Raw genomic sequence first — 18,027 nt, 5'->3', positions numbered from 1 at the left:
CAAGGTTCCTTGACCCAAGCATGGCGACCCATGACCGAGGTGAACAACCTTTGGCCTAAAGCGGAAAACAAGATGGCGAATGTGGCTGTTTTGATCGCTGTGGCTGTTGTCGTCATTTCGATTCTATACCAATGTCTAAGGCCAATCCTCACCGCTCGATTTTCAAAGGTAGGTTAATGTTTGATCTCTGCTGAATTCATTTCAGGTATGAATAGCACACCATATACTCTGATCTGCAAGCTTTGAGACGTAGGCTATCAATTGACTGCTACAGGCACAGTCGCTTGTCGTTTGACAGACGGTGAAAGCCCCTGTATCAGTCATAGAATTTTCATCTACGTTCACGGCGTACCTAATCCCAAGCGATTATTGTTGTAGCTCAGCTCCCGTACAAGCTTCATGGCTAACATGAAGTTGGAAGGTTTCCTTGCCTTCAAGTACTCGTCAATTCTATCGTTCAAGAGCACCATGTAAACATACAATTACTTGTATAGTTAGGGAATCGACTTCTCCTGCTCAATGTCACTTTTTGCAAAGATTCACTAAATTTTCATTAACCTGTTAACCAAAAATGAACATATTGATTTGGTTCTCTTTTTAGCGTGACAAGCAGTCGTATTCAGTTTTTGGGCGAGAAAAGTGTGCAGATTTGTGCAAATTTATGTAAACTACACGATTTCCTAGCTTTTTTACCCGTTTTCTACATTTAATTATATGTAACTCCACTTGACTGTGTCAAACTTTGTGAAATGTTCACACCATGTCTTTTAAATAACATAGAACAACACTACAACTTGACAATATAGTTCTTACATTTTGAATGAGTAATTTCAAGTTTGCTTTTGATAATTTTCATCAAGTCTTCTGAACCCTGCTTTCAAGAATGAGAATTGACAACGCTTAAAAATTACCTTTGTTTCTACAGATACTATGGTTACAAATGAGAAATTAAATATCATAGTGTCCAGTTTTTTTTTCCGTAATGTTTATCATTCATGTTAAATATGTACCACTCCATTCATCATGTAAATAACTGTGTCTACACTTAAATTAGATTTTCTACATTTTGAAAATATATAGTGCGAGGGGGTTTTCATGTCATCTTTGATAAAAAAGTATTGCTTTGAAAAAGGTTTGTTGGCTAAGTGCACCACCACGTTAAAATAGAAAAGTATGTATCCGCATTCGCCATGTTGTTACTGAGGTTATCGAGAGCATATATGGTTTATATTTAAGTATCAGTACTTGTTCTCGTTATAAGTTTTTACATATAATTCCCTATTATCGCCACCACAGCAACTTTTTGCCTGATCGAGAGGTGGATTGACATCAACCCTTTCTCGAGTTTCATATATATATATATATATATATATATATATATATATATATATATATATATATATTATATATATATATATATAATATATATATATATATTATAATGATATGTGTGTGTATATATATATATATATATATATATATATATATATATATATATATATATATATATATATATATATATATATATATACAACATCTGACTTTCGAGGTATCGAGCTATTTCTAAAGACAAGCTCTTTGCGGCTTTTCCTAAGCTGGAATGTTACCTCCGAAAATAAGCCATAGGAAACAGTTGCTGTGGTGTGCTCCCAAGGTGAACCTACATCGTCAAAGCACACGATATTTATTGCTATTTGCAATATATCGTTGACTTTTAATTTTCTATTCGCTTAGATTTTCTTGACTATTATATTTCTCTATTGAAAAATTTGCTTAAGGTTCCAAGACAAGAAATTGACCCTTTTAAGCTAACAATTCCCTAGTGATTAATAAGCTCAGAACCCCCGTAAATTATATATTTTCGGAAAGCCTAGATATAGAGGAACATTTTGGTAACAACATTGTCACCATTCTTTCCATAACTATCATGTGACAGGTAATTTGCATAACCTTTCAAAAATCTGTTTTCCCTATGTTTTTGTTTTAATGCTTTGAGATATAAGACTAAAATTTGTGTGAGTGCAAGCTGTCCTAAGGATCTTCTAAAACGATTTGTATGCCAGAAAAACTTCCAGAGCGGTGAATTTAATCCTAGTTGATTTCTTTAAAATTGTGCTCCAAAAAACTGAGCGAGATATAAAAACTCTGAGACACAATTTGGAAAAGCGTTTTTACAGCTTGCATTCCAGAAAGTGTGACGTGAGTCAGATATTTTGAATAATTAAGACAAGGGATATGGAGTGCAAAGTTTGCTTGAGTCCATCATGGGCCGGGATGGGGTATATTATTGCTATTATTTTATAGTTTTGGCAATGCCAGTGAATTTGTAGATGTAAAAAACGAACACAAAAGGAAATTCAAAACTGAGTTTGAAGCCAGTGAGCCTCATCGGCCCTGAATCTGTATACTGTGTCCATTTCTACGCTCTCCACACTGCACGCACATTCAACACAAAAAATGAGCAGTACTTTCACTGTTCGATTTGTAAATAAAAATCGATGTATTTTCGAAGTAAATGAAAAGGAATATGCATCCCTACCGTTTATCTCGGACTTGAAACATCAACTTTCAATATCACACCATTCAAAAAGCTGAAATACGGTGAAATGCCAGGCATAAAGAAAACGGAATGTACATGCATCGACATCAGCGAACCGCATGGTATCAGCTGATCAATACGATCATTATTATGTCGCTAGTAGTACAGCATTCAATTGCAAACAATATCAACAGAGTTCAACAATGTTTTTCAAATGTTTAAATTTCAGTTATAATTGTGGCTATAAATTTAATTTTCGATGGCTTCGTGAGAAGAGCTATTGTATTTTGGTGAACGGGAAAACTCTATGTAAACGGGTATTTGAGAGGTGCGGTTGACAAAATATGTGTATTGGACGGTTTTTGTCGAGAACTAGTCGAAACCGATGATGAAAGTTGTCGCCCAATACAGCTGGTGCATCAGAACTAGGTAACCGAGATGCTAGAGATCAACGGAGAGCCCAAGGTCGTCATGATTGTTGGTCGTTGCTGACCTTGGATCGAGACTTTGAATGGCGCTGGTGTCATTTCCCTAGACGTTACGGGTCATGGTTGATGATGTTGCCGTTGTTGGCCTGTTGATGACTGCTTTGAGTAGCTTTCCACGCTTATCTCGCAAAGCCGACTGAGTTCTGTGTATTTACCAATACATCAACGAAGTGAGCCAAATGCGAGCCACATCGTGGACAACGTAGTACTGAACCGTGCACACTGCACTGCATGCAGCGTGTCGGACGGGGACAGCTGACCGCGAGCCAGACAGAGCAGACGACAAGTGCATGCAGGAGGACTCAAAATATTTGATAAATCGTACAGTAACGCATTATTATCGATATTGTGCACCATTAAGAGTCATCGTTTTATGCGTTACATGGCTTTCCCGCCACTCCCACCCAGTCCTTTATTCGTTTACAAACAAAAACCTAAAGGCTTGTATTGTGCTCGCTGTTGGGCCACAATGCTGAATAATCGGATACATTATCAGTAATAATGAAGGTTATGACATTGCAAAATTCACAGGTATTGACAAAGCTCTTATACTATATTGTACTATAAAGAATGGCAGAGGGATTTGCGTTAAAGTCACACCTTTATTACAAGCTAGTAATTATGGTACCAGATGTTATAGGTATTTGATGAGCACAGCCACTGGTCTGAACTTTACAGTAGAATTGTTATGCCCCTCATTACGGAGCCTCGGCGTGTCTAGACTCAGAAGTCACGAAATGTTTGAACTAGCATCACAAGCAATAGAGAAAAATAGTAACATTGGCAAGCACTAAACCCTCGAGATCTCAACCCATCGGGTGAGAAATTTAAGGCATTTTTGGATATATTATTACCTTAGAATACCAATTTCAACATTATTAATAGCGATTTAATGAACTTGCAAACATTTTCGATGGGAAAATATTTTAATATGACAGTTGTTTCAGATTTCCATGGTAGGCAAGTGACTTGGCGCAAATATAAAACACTTAGGCCAGAGAAAAAAAATCTTGTTCATCGGATTTTTGGACCAAGTTCCAGGAGCGGCGAGCGAAATTTTTTTTTAAATTTTTTTAGGCCGAAGGTAAACGCGGTTCTCTGGCATTTTTGCACAGATGCAGACAAGGCAAGATAATTGTTTCCCTTTTTACCAGAAATATCTCAGACAAGAAACACTGATACTGGTAACTGAATTCAATACTATATTTCCCAACAATAACATAGGACATTCACAGTTAGTGTTTGCACAACATATTCTGAGTATTTCAACATTCTCTCAGAATTAAACTGAAATGTACAGCAAATCACTGAAATTCAACAATTCAGTATTGTCCTTTAATATTGTCCTGCTAGAACCTAGCATCTGAGTTTTTTCATTTTACTTTGGCCCCATGTTTTGGCAACTTCACCGCGCTCTATACATTTTACACAATGGTCTAACAACACTGTACTGTGATCGGAGTGAACTTATATAGTCATCATTCAGATCGTACTTTAACATCGACTCAACCATGTGTTTTGTCATTGCCGTAATTTTTTATACTTTCGATGTAATTTTCATTCAATCGGATGCACCGTCCATCTGCTGTCACGATCTTGTTGAACAAATCGCCGAAAATATCAGGACAAACACTGAATAGCGTCTTTGGAGCTAGCTGTTATCCATCACGTCGAATGTTGGCGATCAAATTAATACTCATGATGTGACATGTACTAACCTTTACAAAACGAGGAAATTTCTGTCCAAATCGACCCACTTTGCGTCGTGATTCGCCAAATTCAGACGTCACAACCACGTGTTGGCGGTAAACTAAGTCCAAACACGTCGGAAGTCTCATTCAAAATCCCGTGCCCGCGAAAACCCGACAAAGTGTAGGGCGCCACCAGCGGCAGTACTAAAAATATTTGTGATGCAGAAGTAAGAATTTGCCGCGATCAAAAAAAATTCCAAATAAGCCAAAGTAGAAGCGGCGATTCCGATGAACAATTTATTTTTTCATCCTGGCCTTAATATATTATGTTTTGTTGTTAAAGAATTGCTAATACGTTACTTATGTATTTCCAAGGATGGTGTTAAAGTCGTAAAAGCTGAAGAAAAATTGTCAACAGTGAAGAAAATACCAGGAATGGAGAAACGACACCCCGAGTAGGTTTGTGGATCGTATTTCCAAATTGAGATGGTGAAATTGATTGTGTTCTGTCGACGTCATCGCAGTCGACTCAATGTGTATTCGGATCAGAAAGAACCCCTGAATCTGATATTTGACAATGGTTTGATTTGCAATAATATAACTTACTTACGAACTGCTCTGCACCAGTAACAGAACAGTCTGTTTCAAGTAGAGCGAACTGTCATCAATTTGAAATAAGGCCACAAACTATATTGTTCATTGGATTCTTTTTCGAAAGTAAGTGAGGAAGCGACCGAATTTTTTACGAACGACACGGAAGAATTTTACATAAAGGGTGTTTGCATTAACTTGTTAACTTTGTAATGAAAGAAGATCACACTTGGAGATGAAGTGTTTCTTGCATATAAAAGAACTGTAACTCCTAATAATTTTACCATATATTTTCAGTTGCTTCCGGTCGTTTCAGGGGATGGTGATGTAGACGATGTTCGAAAGCGTTTGCCGTTGACGTAATCAAATCGAATGTGATTTTCGAGCGGATAGATTTGAATCTGATTCAGATCTTTCCGAATTACTCTGTTTTTATCGAGGAATAACGTTCTTTCATGGCAACAAATTTTATCGTGTTGTAATGCAAAATAAATTGACGTATTCTGTAAAAAAAGATCACATATTACATGCTGTCAAACACTAATATTTTTGTCAAAACTAGGGATGGCAATTTGCAAGACATTACGGAGGCAGGTAGTTTCGCTGACTTTCTGTTCATGTTACACGCCAAGTATGGCCATGTTGCGTCATTTTGGTATGGCAAGCATTATTACGTCAGTCTTGCGTCCCCTCAAGCCTGGAAGGATCACATCAAGGCCTTTGACAGACCAGGTAAGAGAATCGCTATTAAAATATTCTCTTCGAACAAGCAGGATATGAAAGATTTTCTGTACATTGGAAATGTTACTGTAACCCGATTCTTGAAAGGTTTACCACCAAGTAGCTTAAATTTTTGTACTTCAACCATAGAGTATATCTAAATGTGAATTTACCCATAGACATGAAGCGAGACCTCGTGCTTTTTTGTTAAAATGCTATGCTCCCGTTTGTTGTTTTGATACTACTGCTTAAAAGTGTTCTCATCGCCAAACAGATTTCTCAGGTATCTTTTAATCTCACACCCTTTTGTAAGGTAAACTCAATAACTAAGCTGTGGTTCACATTTTTGTCTACGTAACAACAAATACAGCTGCTTAGTTCACAGATAACCATTCTTTACAGTCTCATTTGACCAGCGAATGTTATCAACATATATGCACTTCTATCGCATCGCTTTCTGCTACAACGACATCAATAATGTACATTACAACGTGACACGTGAAGTTTCAAAAAGGTATTATTTCCAATTGCCATTTCCTTTATCTAACCATCTTACAGTTGAACTGTTCGAGTTCATGAGGCCACTGAATGGCGATAGCAGTCTCCAGACCACCAACGGTAAAGAAGGCAAAACCCGACGGAAGATATATGATGTTTCATTCCAACATGACGCCCTGCAGAATTATTACGTATATATTAAAGGGGTAAGATAGTTACGAAATGTATTTATGAAGGATGAACTGGTGGTATCTGTAACTCTGTCATGATCATTAATGAAACGATCTTAAATAAACGTTTAATGTTTGCGATGATGCTTAAATCGCGAGTTACGAAAACTTACGCTCTTGAATTATTCAAACGTTGTGCAGTTAAGCCGAATAGAAATAATAATGTACACATCATACTACATCCTATGTACGTACGTGACTGCCTGCCGGCATACCTACCTAGCTACCTACCTAGCTACCTACGTACACACATACATACATGCATGCATGCATGCACACACACACATACGTACGTACGTACATACATACTTTGTTCTTGTTATTTGCAAGCTGAATCTATGTACCAGATTTGAAAGCCTTTCCTGAGATATGAACTGACAGACAGACATCGCGGCAACATTAGGTCGCGTGTGCCAACACGCGAGCCAAAAACCAAAATTTTGTATAATTATTAAGGGCCAGAAAATTGTAACATGAGGCTTATAGTATTTTGTCAAAAATGTGACTGGGTCGAAAGATGTCCATGTGTTTATACATATGTTTCAATTGAATTACTTGATAATTGAATTGTGACACAAACCTTTTTTAAAGATGGCTAATGACGTAGCAAAGAAGCTATCTTCTGTTCCTCCCGGAGAACACATTACACTGCAGCAATACATGTCAGTGTTTGTGAGCAAGGCCTTAGGAAGGGTTTTTTACGGGGCCTACTTCGAAGACGAACAGAAGGTCACTGAACTGCACCGCAATTACGAAACGGTAAGCTCATTAATCCTACGAATTTTGCAGGTGAGAGGTGGTAGGGCTAGCGCTCAATGAAATGAACCAATGATAGACAATGGCACACTTTTGTGATTGCAAATTGCAAACTAACTACAAGTAGACTTTATGTCTCGAAACACCGACATGTTCAGATATTCACCATCCCGTCCAAAGGAAGAACATGAAGATAATCCTTTGTACAATGTGCGAGCTACAGTAATGAATCATTAGAACTTCGAAACAAAAAGCTGATGAGTCTTGCTGGTCATCGAGGGCAAGAATAATTACAATATTATGTTGTATGAATATTGTGAAAGATAGTGATAGATGTAGCTTCGGAAACGTGATTTAATGTGCCATGGAAGTGAACAAATTTTATTTCTTAAAGAACTACGATATGCTTACTCGACACAGCATATTCTTTGAAAGCAAACATACGACATGTCATTCGAGCACGTAAATGGTGTGCAGAATAATTGATATACACATTAAATGTTTTTATGATTGAATGTGACTAGGTAATTAAGAAGTAATCCACACTGTGAAATCAGCTTGCGTCGTCTTTGGATTATCATAATTTGAAATTTAACATTTATATCCTTGTTCATGATTATTGTTAGATCCTAGAGGCGCTTAATCAGAAAGTGAGTGATAGCTGCCCTGCGAATGATGAAAAATTTAACTCTGGTATGTTTCATTTCATACTTTCTGCTTAATATAACCGCACTTTCATACTAGTCCCCACATCGGCTACAAATCTTTTAAAAGATCTCGCCATCTAGCGACTTGCCAGGTTAAGGAGGCGGTATGGGTCATTCTTATGCATATAATATGTGCGTATGCTGCCTATACGTTAAATAATTCTGACAATTATAAGGAATGTTACGGCCAGAAAGACAATGATGAAAATAACTGCGAAAGAGGAGGGAGCTACTTTTTCACGAAAAAATCCTTAAATATGGGTCGATTTTTCATTTGAAAAAACCATAAACATGAATCAATAACGAAGCTTATGTCCCATGTTTTATAAATCCTTCACATGAAACGAAATAAAGGTGAAAATTTCCCAAATTTGTCAAGCAAATCCCTAACAATAGGTCATATTTTTGGAATATACATGGGTAGATGTTTTCGGCTTGGGCGGTATACCCCGTATGAAAATGTCAGGAGTACCCTTCCCGAGGTTGAGTGCTATTAAAGACGACGCAAAATTGACTATGGTACATCGGCTTGCACACATTTGGCTTTCCTTCGTAATTCAACGCAAAGCATCCAGTTAACCATACAACCTGCAGCACAATGGGCAGTTGAGGAAAACATCTATTGCTTCGTATACCATACTTCAAATAATGACCAACAGTTACTTTTTCCCTATTCGCTTTTTAAACTATTTATATTGCTTTGAACGGTTAAACACATTTTGTTCACTAGTCCGAGTTCGAGCATTTTTCCATGGGACTGTATGTTTGCTCTGTGGTGTTTTTCACACTCTCCCCAGTAAAACAGGTGATCTTCCACTCAATACAATGTGTATAAATTGTATCAGTCTCGTCCATCTGAGCGAAACACTAACGGCTACGTTGCTTCACGTTCCCTTACTTCAGCCTTGAATGTCTGGCGTGGGCTGATACAAGAAGCAATTCAACACCGACGTGACAATCCTCCACTGAGGGAGGAAGATAGGAACTTTCTTGACGTGCTCATTGATTTCTGCGCAACTGACGAAATGTTGCTCAGCGACGCTTCAACCTTCTTCATCGGCGGTTACCATACTACTATGTACAGTAAGTGAATACATATTTCCCACTATAATATTTAGAAACCCACAATCAAATACTTGTTGCGGTGCCCTCCCCATTATCACGGATAGACAGGTTTTGAATAAAGGCATGAAGCATGGTTCTCTGTAATATCATTTACAGATCACGATTGGAATTAATTTGGGATAATTGAATGGTGAAGTAATGTCAGTTCAATCTGCAAATGTAAGCTCTTATGATTTTCTTTTTAATTTATGCACTTGTTTTTATGAGTAATTTGTAATATTGCAACATTCAGCCTTAGGTCACCTAACACTTTTGAGAAATTTGAGAAATATGAAGATCAAATTATACTAAATTAGTTCCAATCGTGTTACATGTACTGTGATAACCAAGAAGAAGATCATCCACTCGAGTAAATCGGTTGGGCGTACTTTAAAACAGTAAATTAATTTAACACTTTCACCGCAGGAGGACGCATTCTGCGCCAACACGCCAGACTGCGGGAGGCGCGTAAACGCGCCAAGAACGTACGCGTTTATATGCGTTCGATATACGTGGCTTTGTCTGATCTACATCATGTTTGTTGACTATTTCCTCAAGCCTAGTGTAGCATACGAGGTAGAGGTCAAACCTAAATGAGCATGCGCGCCAAATTTGTAAACAAATGCCGCCATACTCGGTCATTTCTCCGCCGTAATTTGTAAGGATCGTGTGATCAGTTGTTATTTTTCTGTCAGAGGGTATTTAAAAATGGCGACACGGCACAGTTCAACACTGACTAAGCCCTTGAGCATGTTTTTCTAGACAGTGATAGTGGAATTGTCACTGATCGTGAAACTGAACTCGACGGAGATAGCAGAAGTCAAATTTCAAATTACAATAATACCGAACTTGAATATGTTCCCGAACCAGTTGAGCAAGACAGAGATTGCAAGCAAGACAGAAAGGTAGGCCAGCTGAGCATGCTGAGAGAAAAGTGCTACAAAGGGTCGGTGACCGACGTCACAAATGTTGATGAGGTATCCTGTGGATGTTGTACGACATCAATCTATCAGTGGCAATTACACATCGGACTAGCTACAAGTATATAAGCATATATATAATATATCTCTCACTTGAATGTCAGATGATACATGTTGTTCAAAGATGAACTTGTAATAAATATGCATATTTACCTCATTTATGTGTAATATGTTTTAAAGTATGTGTTCCCTTGCTTAATTTGAGTTAATATAATGTAAGTAGTAATTTTAAGTGTTAAACTGAAAAAAATACATTTATATATTGAAATAACAAAAAAATGCAACATTTTTTGAACTTTTTTGCAAAATCCAATATGGCCGCCATTATCACGTGACCTTCCAGATGAGTCACGTGACCTTTTGTTAATTTTATGATGCTCTCTCATATTGCAATACTCACTGAAAAAATTGCCCGAATACTCTTATAGTTAAAAAGATACAGCTCATGCATGTAAATCAATATTTATAAGGCCATATATCCATAGAAAACTATGCACAGGAATGCACGTATAAAAATTAATTACGCAGTGAAAGTGTTAAAGAAGGAATGAACGAAAAAATGGAGGAATGAATGAATGAATGAATGAATAAAACTATCTATCTCGTACGTATGTCAAAGACATATTTTTGATATCTATGTATAAGTCCAATGTGCAGTGTTATTTATATGGAAAGCACATATTCCATTATCTACACATTTTAAGACAACTACTGTTAGACACATTACATATATATATATATATATATATATATATATATATATATATATATATATATATACATACAATGCAATAGATAATGTTATACTTCTGCGACGTTTTCATATTCTCAAAGATACATATTCTCTTTGTTTTCCTGTGTTCCATACTTAAAATAATATAAAAGATGTACAGTGGATCGGAGAAGCGTTTAAAGTTGGTTGTGTAACTGGTCAAACTTCATGCCTTGTAAACTAACATATCTTATCGGGTTTTTTCCCCTAGTGCTTGTATGGGCGATCTACTTTTTGGCACGAGACATGAAAATACAGGATAAGGTATACGAAGAAGTAATCGAAATACTAGGGAAGGAACGAGATGTTGATTTTATGAATCAAAGTCGGTTAAGGTATACATTTAATTGTTTGTGCCTTATAGACAACTATTGTTTGGTACATATCAAGTAGGCCTATGTAATGATTTTTTGCTCGACATACAAACGCTCTGAAAGTATTATCAAACGTTATAGCCTTCCTAGGAAGACATACGCAAATCAGTCATTTTAAGATGCTTATGTATGTTGATATATCCTGAAGAGAACGTTTAATTTATTGTGAAATTGTAGTTTAATGTGCTCTGAATACGAAGTAACATGTTTCGTGCCTCACTTTAGAGGTCTTAGAGTACCTGCATACTAATGAAACTTTCGGTTCAAATAGAAAATTATGTGGGCCACATTGAAACGACATCTTCACCTCTTATTACCACAGGGCAATTTTTAATGCTATGAGAGCAATCATTTCTAACACAGTATTTTGTTAGAAAGTCTTACTTATATGTTATTCGTTTCATGTTGCAATTTTGCTAAAGACCTTTTACAAGTATTATATTTGCATGAGAGCATCGATTTCTGTAGAGGCATCTCAAACCCTCAAACTTATTTAAAAGGATAAGATCCGCATTATGCACTTCGGTAGGCGCATTCAATTGCTATCTCAGGTTTTAAGGAAGAATGTACAGCTCTCGCCAAATATTTACTTGTGTGTTTCGTTGTTTTGTTTCATAGTATGGGAAGACAAAATTCACAAATGGTAACAGATAGTTTTATTTAAAAGGTACCTCAAAAGGGTCATGGATGAGACAATACGCTGTTCTGTACTTGCACCAATGGCTGCGAGAGTGAATTACGAAGAGGACATGAAAGTGGTGGATTACATTATTCCAAAAGGGGTAAGGATTCATGTCTGTTAGGGAGGGGTGGTTGTTTGGGATTCAACGTGAAGGGCAATTGTTGCAAATTCATAGTGCAATACTAGCAAAGTCGGTTGAAACGAAACTTCTACTCAAAATCTCATCACCGAGAAAAAATAACACTATGCGTAATCAAATTTATTAGCATTACCCCATGTCAGGCATGTGTGAAGATCCGTGTGACTTTTGCCTTTGGTTACTTTTTCCCCTGCTGTTTATCAGAGATTCCAGTCTAGATGAGGACAGATTTTAGGTAAATTCTACTTTTACGCCTTACAAAACGAAATCGGACAGTACTCAAAGGAGTAAACTCAGAGGAGTTTACTTTGTTTTCGACATTTGTTTAAACCTGTTGCTCGTGTAACCTTTACAAATCTTAACTGTGTAATGAACACGATTGGAACTAATTTGTGATAATTGGATAATGTAGTAATGTTGGTTAATCAGAAAAGTTAAGCTCATTCAATACACTTGTTTTTATTGATAATTTGTAATTATTGCAACTGTCAGCTAAGGGCGACTAACATTTCTTATAAATTTGGCCAATTAAAAAGCCCAATTCTCCAAAATTAGTTCCAGTCGCGTAAATATAACTCTTTAGGTCTTAGCTGTTATATTCTAAATGATGAGACACATTTAAAATGCTTCTACATTCCAGCAAAGATATTCATGTACACTGATACTAGGTTTGAGTCAAATTTGAAGTGTGATTAGTATATTCGTGTCTTTTGTCTTTCTAGTCTGGAGTAATACACGCCCTCGGTGTTGTGTTGATGGACGAGACCATTTGGCCTGAACCAGAAAGGTACTGAATAACCAAAAAAAAAAATAAACAGATAATGCGACTTTGACGGACATATTTTCGTCTTCAAAAATACATTTTTTTTCTTGTGTGATACTTGTGGAGTCTACCTTTTAAGCTGTACAGCATTTTACTGTCTTGAGTGCGAGAAAAACCATTCAAAGACATAATTTTGCAAAAAGTAAATATTGGGTGTAACGAGTATTTTAAATATCAGATAATGACAGATTTTAGATACACCCACTTGTGTGTCTGATCTCCATGACTCTGATTTCCATTCGTGATTAACAACTATTGGTCTGATTACCGATACAGCTGCTGGGTTTTTGCTGAAAAACAGAATCGCTGCATAGCTCGAGCTCTCCAAAATAGAAAGGAGATCAATATGGCTGGTGGAAACCGTAGTCTTTCTTAAAACCGATTGTATCTAATGTTATAGTGTGTCGTCAAAAATTCAACATGTGAAGAGGGTGGCCAAAACAGATTGAGGCCGTCCCTTTGAATTATAAAACAAGATTGATTAGTATCAGACAAACACTTTCAAAGAAGTATGTTTTACGGCAAAAATTATCAAAAACATTAGGTATGCCAACGTTTTGCAAATTTTATAATTTCTTCATAAAGGTATTCTTAAGCTGATTGATTTTCAAAGTTGTAAGACCAGTGGTATGAAGAAAGCGATGCTTTGACCGAAAATGAGATAATCAGTCCAAAGAAATTTCCATCCCTTGTCACAGGAACAACCAAAGAACGGTTATCATGGGTGACCTGTATATCAATTTATGAAAGATTAACACGATTGGAACTATTTTGGGATAATTGGATGGTTAAGTAATGTTGATTTAATCTACAAATGTGATCTCATCTGCTTTTCTTTTTACATTACACTCTTGTTTTATAAGTAATTTATATTATTGAACATTAAACTATCTGGCACCAAAAACTTTTCAGAAATTTAAAGATTATGAAAATCCAATTATCCCAAATTAGTTCCAATCGTGTTGATTGTTTAGCAGTGGATGGTGGCCGCCATGAATTTCAAATATTGGTAAATCTGGTGTAATTTGTGTCTCTGGTACCAAAATTTGCATATTGTTGCTCTTGATTTTAAAATAAATAGTTGAAATACACCTTGAGGAAAGTTTGGGCAAAACTTTAAGGCTTTCACTTTCGAGACGCATACTTATACGGATAGATTTACGCGGACATTAAAATTATATATAAGGGATTGTTTCTAATTCGATAACACTTTGATCGCTTTTGTGCACAGATTCGATCCGGATCGTTTTCTCCCCGAGAAAGTTGCAGAGCGTCACAAGTTGGCATTTTCTCCGTTTGGATTCGCTGGCAAGAGGATCTGTCCGGGATACCGCGTCTCCTATGCTGCGGGTGCACAGCTGTTGTCAACACTGTGTAGAAAGTTCAAGTTTCATCTGGTGGGAGGACACAGCATACAACGAAAGTATGGTTTCGTTACATTGCCCAGCGAAGAAGTCAGAATCATGATAGAAAAACGAGAATGACGACTCCGTAAACTTGATTGTGTCGCTAATGAGATCCTCCATACGACGTTAGGAAGGACAACCTATAGACGGAAATTCAAACAGACAATATCAGAAAATTAAATATATATAGCTTTGCATTCGGAATTAACACGACTGGAACCAATTTGGGACAATAGGATTTTCTAATTGTTCAAGTTTATGAAAGTTTTCAGTTGCTCAAATTTGCAATAATACATAGTACACATAAAATCAAGCGAATTACAAAAAAGGAAAGTAAGTGAGCTCAAATTTGATGATTAAACCAACATTACTTCAATATCCTATTCGCCCAAATTAATTCCAATCATGTCAATTTTTACTTATTACCTATTTCCGATTACGTTTGCTTGTTTAACACTCGGGTTGTGAGTTCAATTCTATTTTCCTTTTAAGAAACAATAAAAGATTCTACAAGTACTAAGTAATAATATATGTTACGTATGTTTCATGCATCTTCTTCGGGACGGACGGACGATTGCCAAATTGTCTGTCGTTAAGATTGGAAGATGCATGCAACTTAGTAACGGATGTTATTACTTTTCCCTGAAGTAATTCGTTATTATTTATAATACACTGCTTTAGCAATGACTACTGCAATTTCTCTAGAAAACACCTGTATACTTGTATGTGTACTATGTTAAATGACTTATAATTATATGTCGTGTTATCTTTCTTCAAAAACAACAGCAGTGCCTGCGGCTTAAAAATTACGAGTCAAACATTATAGCTATTGACCTTTTAATTGAGCAATACCCAGCTGGAGGCGGGTATACACGAGATTTTGGTACAATTAGCGACATACAGCACGAGCCGATAGGCGAGTGCTCTATGGAGCAAATTATACCAAAATCGAATTTATTCCCGACTGCGGGGAGGTTGCTGCTTTTATATTATATCAACTTGTGTGTCTTTGTGGCCTTATTTGGGTATTTTCGTCAATTCAAGCCTCAAATGCAGAAAACGGACTTATGAGAGATCGAACGTAGAAATCCAGCGCCCGAGACCGAACATCTTCATAAGTTGCAATTACGTTGACAACACTCGCACACAGTATTCAACGATAACATACACATTACGTTCTTCATCATTGCATTTTATTCACATGCAACGCGAACACTATTAAAGCCCCAATAGATGTGAATGTGTGACCGATCTCAAAACAGTCCGAGTTTTCCAAGAGTTTTCTTTGAATAAGACCTATTAAAGAAAGAAAAAGTGTATCACTGTCATTAGTGTCGAAGGTGGCATGAAAGTTCAAATGCTTTAACATCGTTTTAGATTTCCCGCCACTTTCAAAATGGCATGATGCTTGTTTCCTTTACGATCACGATGTATATGTGCAGGAAATGCTGCATTTTTTGTACTTTTCCGTGCAGGCGCCATTTTATGAATGCGGTACCAGTTTAGTATATATAACCTTTTAAAACGCGTCGGCATGGTCCAAATCAGCGAGCAGTGATACTTCTGTACATGTCCTTCCATTAACACATGTACACGAACAATAGACCCTCGAGAAAAACGGGACAGGCAACTGCTGAGGTTTCTTTGTGCGATCTATCTTGGAATATATAAAAGTTTATTTACCAAGCGGTCCCCGACAACAATAGTCCGTACTTAACACTGAATCTCATTAACGATCAAACTGACGTTCTGAATATGTACACTTTGCTCTTGCATGGCACGTTCCGAGTAATGACACAGAGAATTTGAGGGGTTTTTTTTATACTAGTCATGGTGATTGTTCTTGTAACGATGAAGATCACATTTTGGATTCTAGCCGAAGCCAACGGGAAAAAACCAGACGATAAAAACAGTGTACATTTAGCCAAAGACGCTGCAGAAAACTCTTGCTAGGTATCGACAATATAAGTTTATATTCCCTACCATAAAAATCTCCGATAACAACAAACATTTACAAGTTTGACAGCTCTACACTTCCCCAGTCCTGCGAAACGAAAATCTGACCTTTATTTCATCTGTCACGCAACATTTGACGAAAATCAGGGTACATAAAAAATGACTACTCCATCGGAGCTCAAATACACGACCTCTATCATTTTGGTACTGTTTTAACCTAGAGAAACACCAAAGTTCGGATAAGCTACACATGTGTACATCCGCAAAGTACTAGAAAATATATTTGCAACACTCACTTTCGCTGTCAGGAGAAACTTTGCGATAAATCGGGACTCTCCAACGGTTGGTGGAGTCAGAAGCGGTAAGGTAGACACGCATTTACACAAAGCTGAACGCTGTCCTCGTAAATTTGGCCGTTCACAGTTTTCAAACAACAAAATTTCAGTAGTTAACATACATACTTTACCGAATCATGGAGCATTCCGACGGTTAAAAAACTGCAAAAATGAGGGAAAAGGATACACGGACGATTGCGGAATGTAAACAACTCTGTGATGTCAACTGCTGTCAAGTCTGGAACTGCAGCGATATGTGTTTCGGATTTCTATTCGAAACTTTGTCACTTTACAGCAACATACTAACTCCCTGCAGACTTCTAGTTGCATCGAATCTCGCTACCAATATGTAAAAAGTACTTTAAAACCATTTTCACGAATTCTTCTCAAAATATTTGTAACACTTTTCTTTCTAAAATTGGACTTGCGGGTAATCTGGAATAACTTGTAATCCGAAAACATTATTGCCGTATACCCGCATGCACGTGTCTATGAACCGGACGTTGTGCAGTCGATCGGGTCCAGCTTCATTCTGTGCCCGACCCATTAACACCTCTTAATTATTCCAAGATAGATCGCACGCTGCTAATCCCATAGACCCTTTGTTCTCTATCGCAGTTGCCTGTCCCGTTTTTCTCGAGAGTCTATGCACGAACCAACCTTGATTTGAAAAAAAAATTATGAAAATAATGCATTAATTCGCAGCTATTGGAGCTTTAAACTTGTTAAAACTACCTGCTTACAGACTCAGACCACATATGAACTGGAAATGCTCACATGTTTCAATATATATTGTAGTTATCTTTGAAGTTAAACTTTCGCCACATGTTTACAACTTAATTGAAAGTGTTATGATCAATATCATGAATAATATTCACCACAGATTAATTCCAAAGGTCATTAAGTATATATGATTATGTAATTAGCTGAAATAGAAAATAAAATTTCTTGGACTGCTGTCATTGTATCATCACTGTATATAGCAAGTGTAATAGCCTTTGGTCATGTCCTCCAAGCAATATATGCCAAACTGTGAAAGCTCATTAGATATACTAATTACCTGACTTGAAAATGCAAAATATTTTCACTTATACGAGATAATTGTCTCTTCAATACATATAACAAGTTTCATAAACCTTTTAGAGTCCTTCCAGTCTCATATCCCTAACTGGGAAAGCCAGTTAAATATGTACGTAGCAAAGTTCGTCAACTTTGGTCACGTCAAGCAAGATACAC

General features: G+C 36.9%; 1 protein-coding gene across 3 annotated transcripts; it reads left to right on the top strand.

The window, feature by feature from the left end:
- Positions 1-58: 58 nt before the first annotated feature.
- On the top strand, positions 59-17,764 carry LOC139136325 (cytochrome P450 20A1-like). 3 transcript variants are annotated; one of them, XR_011553181.1, is made up of 12 exons: positions 59-168; positions 5,094-5,173; positions 5,872-6,041; positions 6,588-6,733; positions 7,349-7,516; positions 8,140-8,206; positions 9,124-9,303; positions 11,288-11,411; positions 12,118-12,232; positions 12,994-13,058; positions 14,326-16,089; positions 17,435-17,764. XR_011553181.1 is itself a non-coding variant. In XM_070704055.1 (11 exons), exons 1-11 carry the CDS (start codon positions 73-75, stop codon positions 14,576-14,578), a joined length of 1,464 nt encoding a protein of 487 aa, XP_070560156.1. In that variant the 5' UTR covers positions 59-72; the 3' UTR covers positions 14,579-17,764. The 3 variants fall into 3 exon arrangements, 2 of the variants coding, with proteins under 2 accessions (XP_070560156.1, XP_070560164.1); XM_070704055.1 differs by having other exon boundaries at positions 14,326-17,764; XM_070704063.1 differs by lacking the exon at positions 59-168 and having other exon boundaries at positions 5,091-5,177; positions 14,326-17,764.
- The last annotated feature ends 263 nt before the right edge of the window (positions 17,765-18,027 follow it).

The sequence above is a fragment of the Ptychodera flava genome, chromosome 1 (genome assembly GCF_041260155.1).
Source record: "Ptychodera flava strain L36383 chromosome 1, AS_Pfla_20210202, whole genome shotgun sequence".
Taxonomy (NCBI): Eukaryota; Metazoa; Hemichordata; class Enteropneusta; family Ptychoderidae; genus Ptychodera; species Ptychodera flava.
This window is presented reverse-complemented; position numbering and strand designations above follow the sequence as displayed.

Coding starts and splice junctions, on each gene's coding strand:
- LOC139136325 (XM_070704055.1), top strand. CDS start 73: ATGGCGAATGTGGCTGTTTTGATCGCTGTGGCTGTTGTCGTCATTTCG. Junction 7,517..8,139: donor TGCACCGCAATTACGAAACG/GTAAGCTCATTA, acceptor GATTATTGTTAG/ATCCTAGAGGCGCTTAATCA. Junction 8,207..9,123: donor TGATGAAAAATTTAACTCTG/GTATGTTTCATT, acceptor CCCTTACTTCAG/CCTTGAATGTCTGGCGTGGG.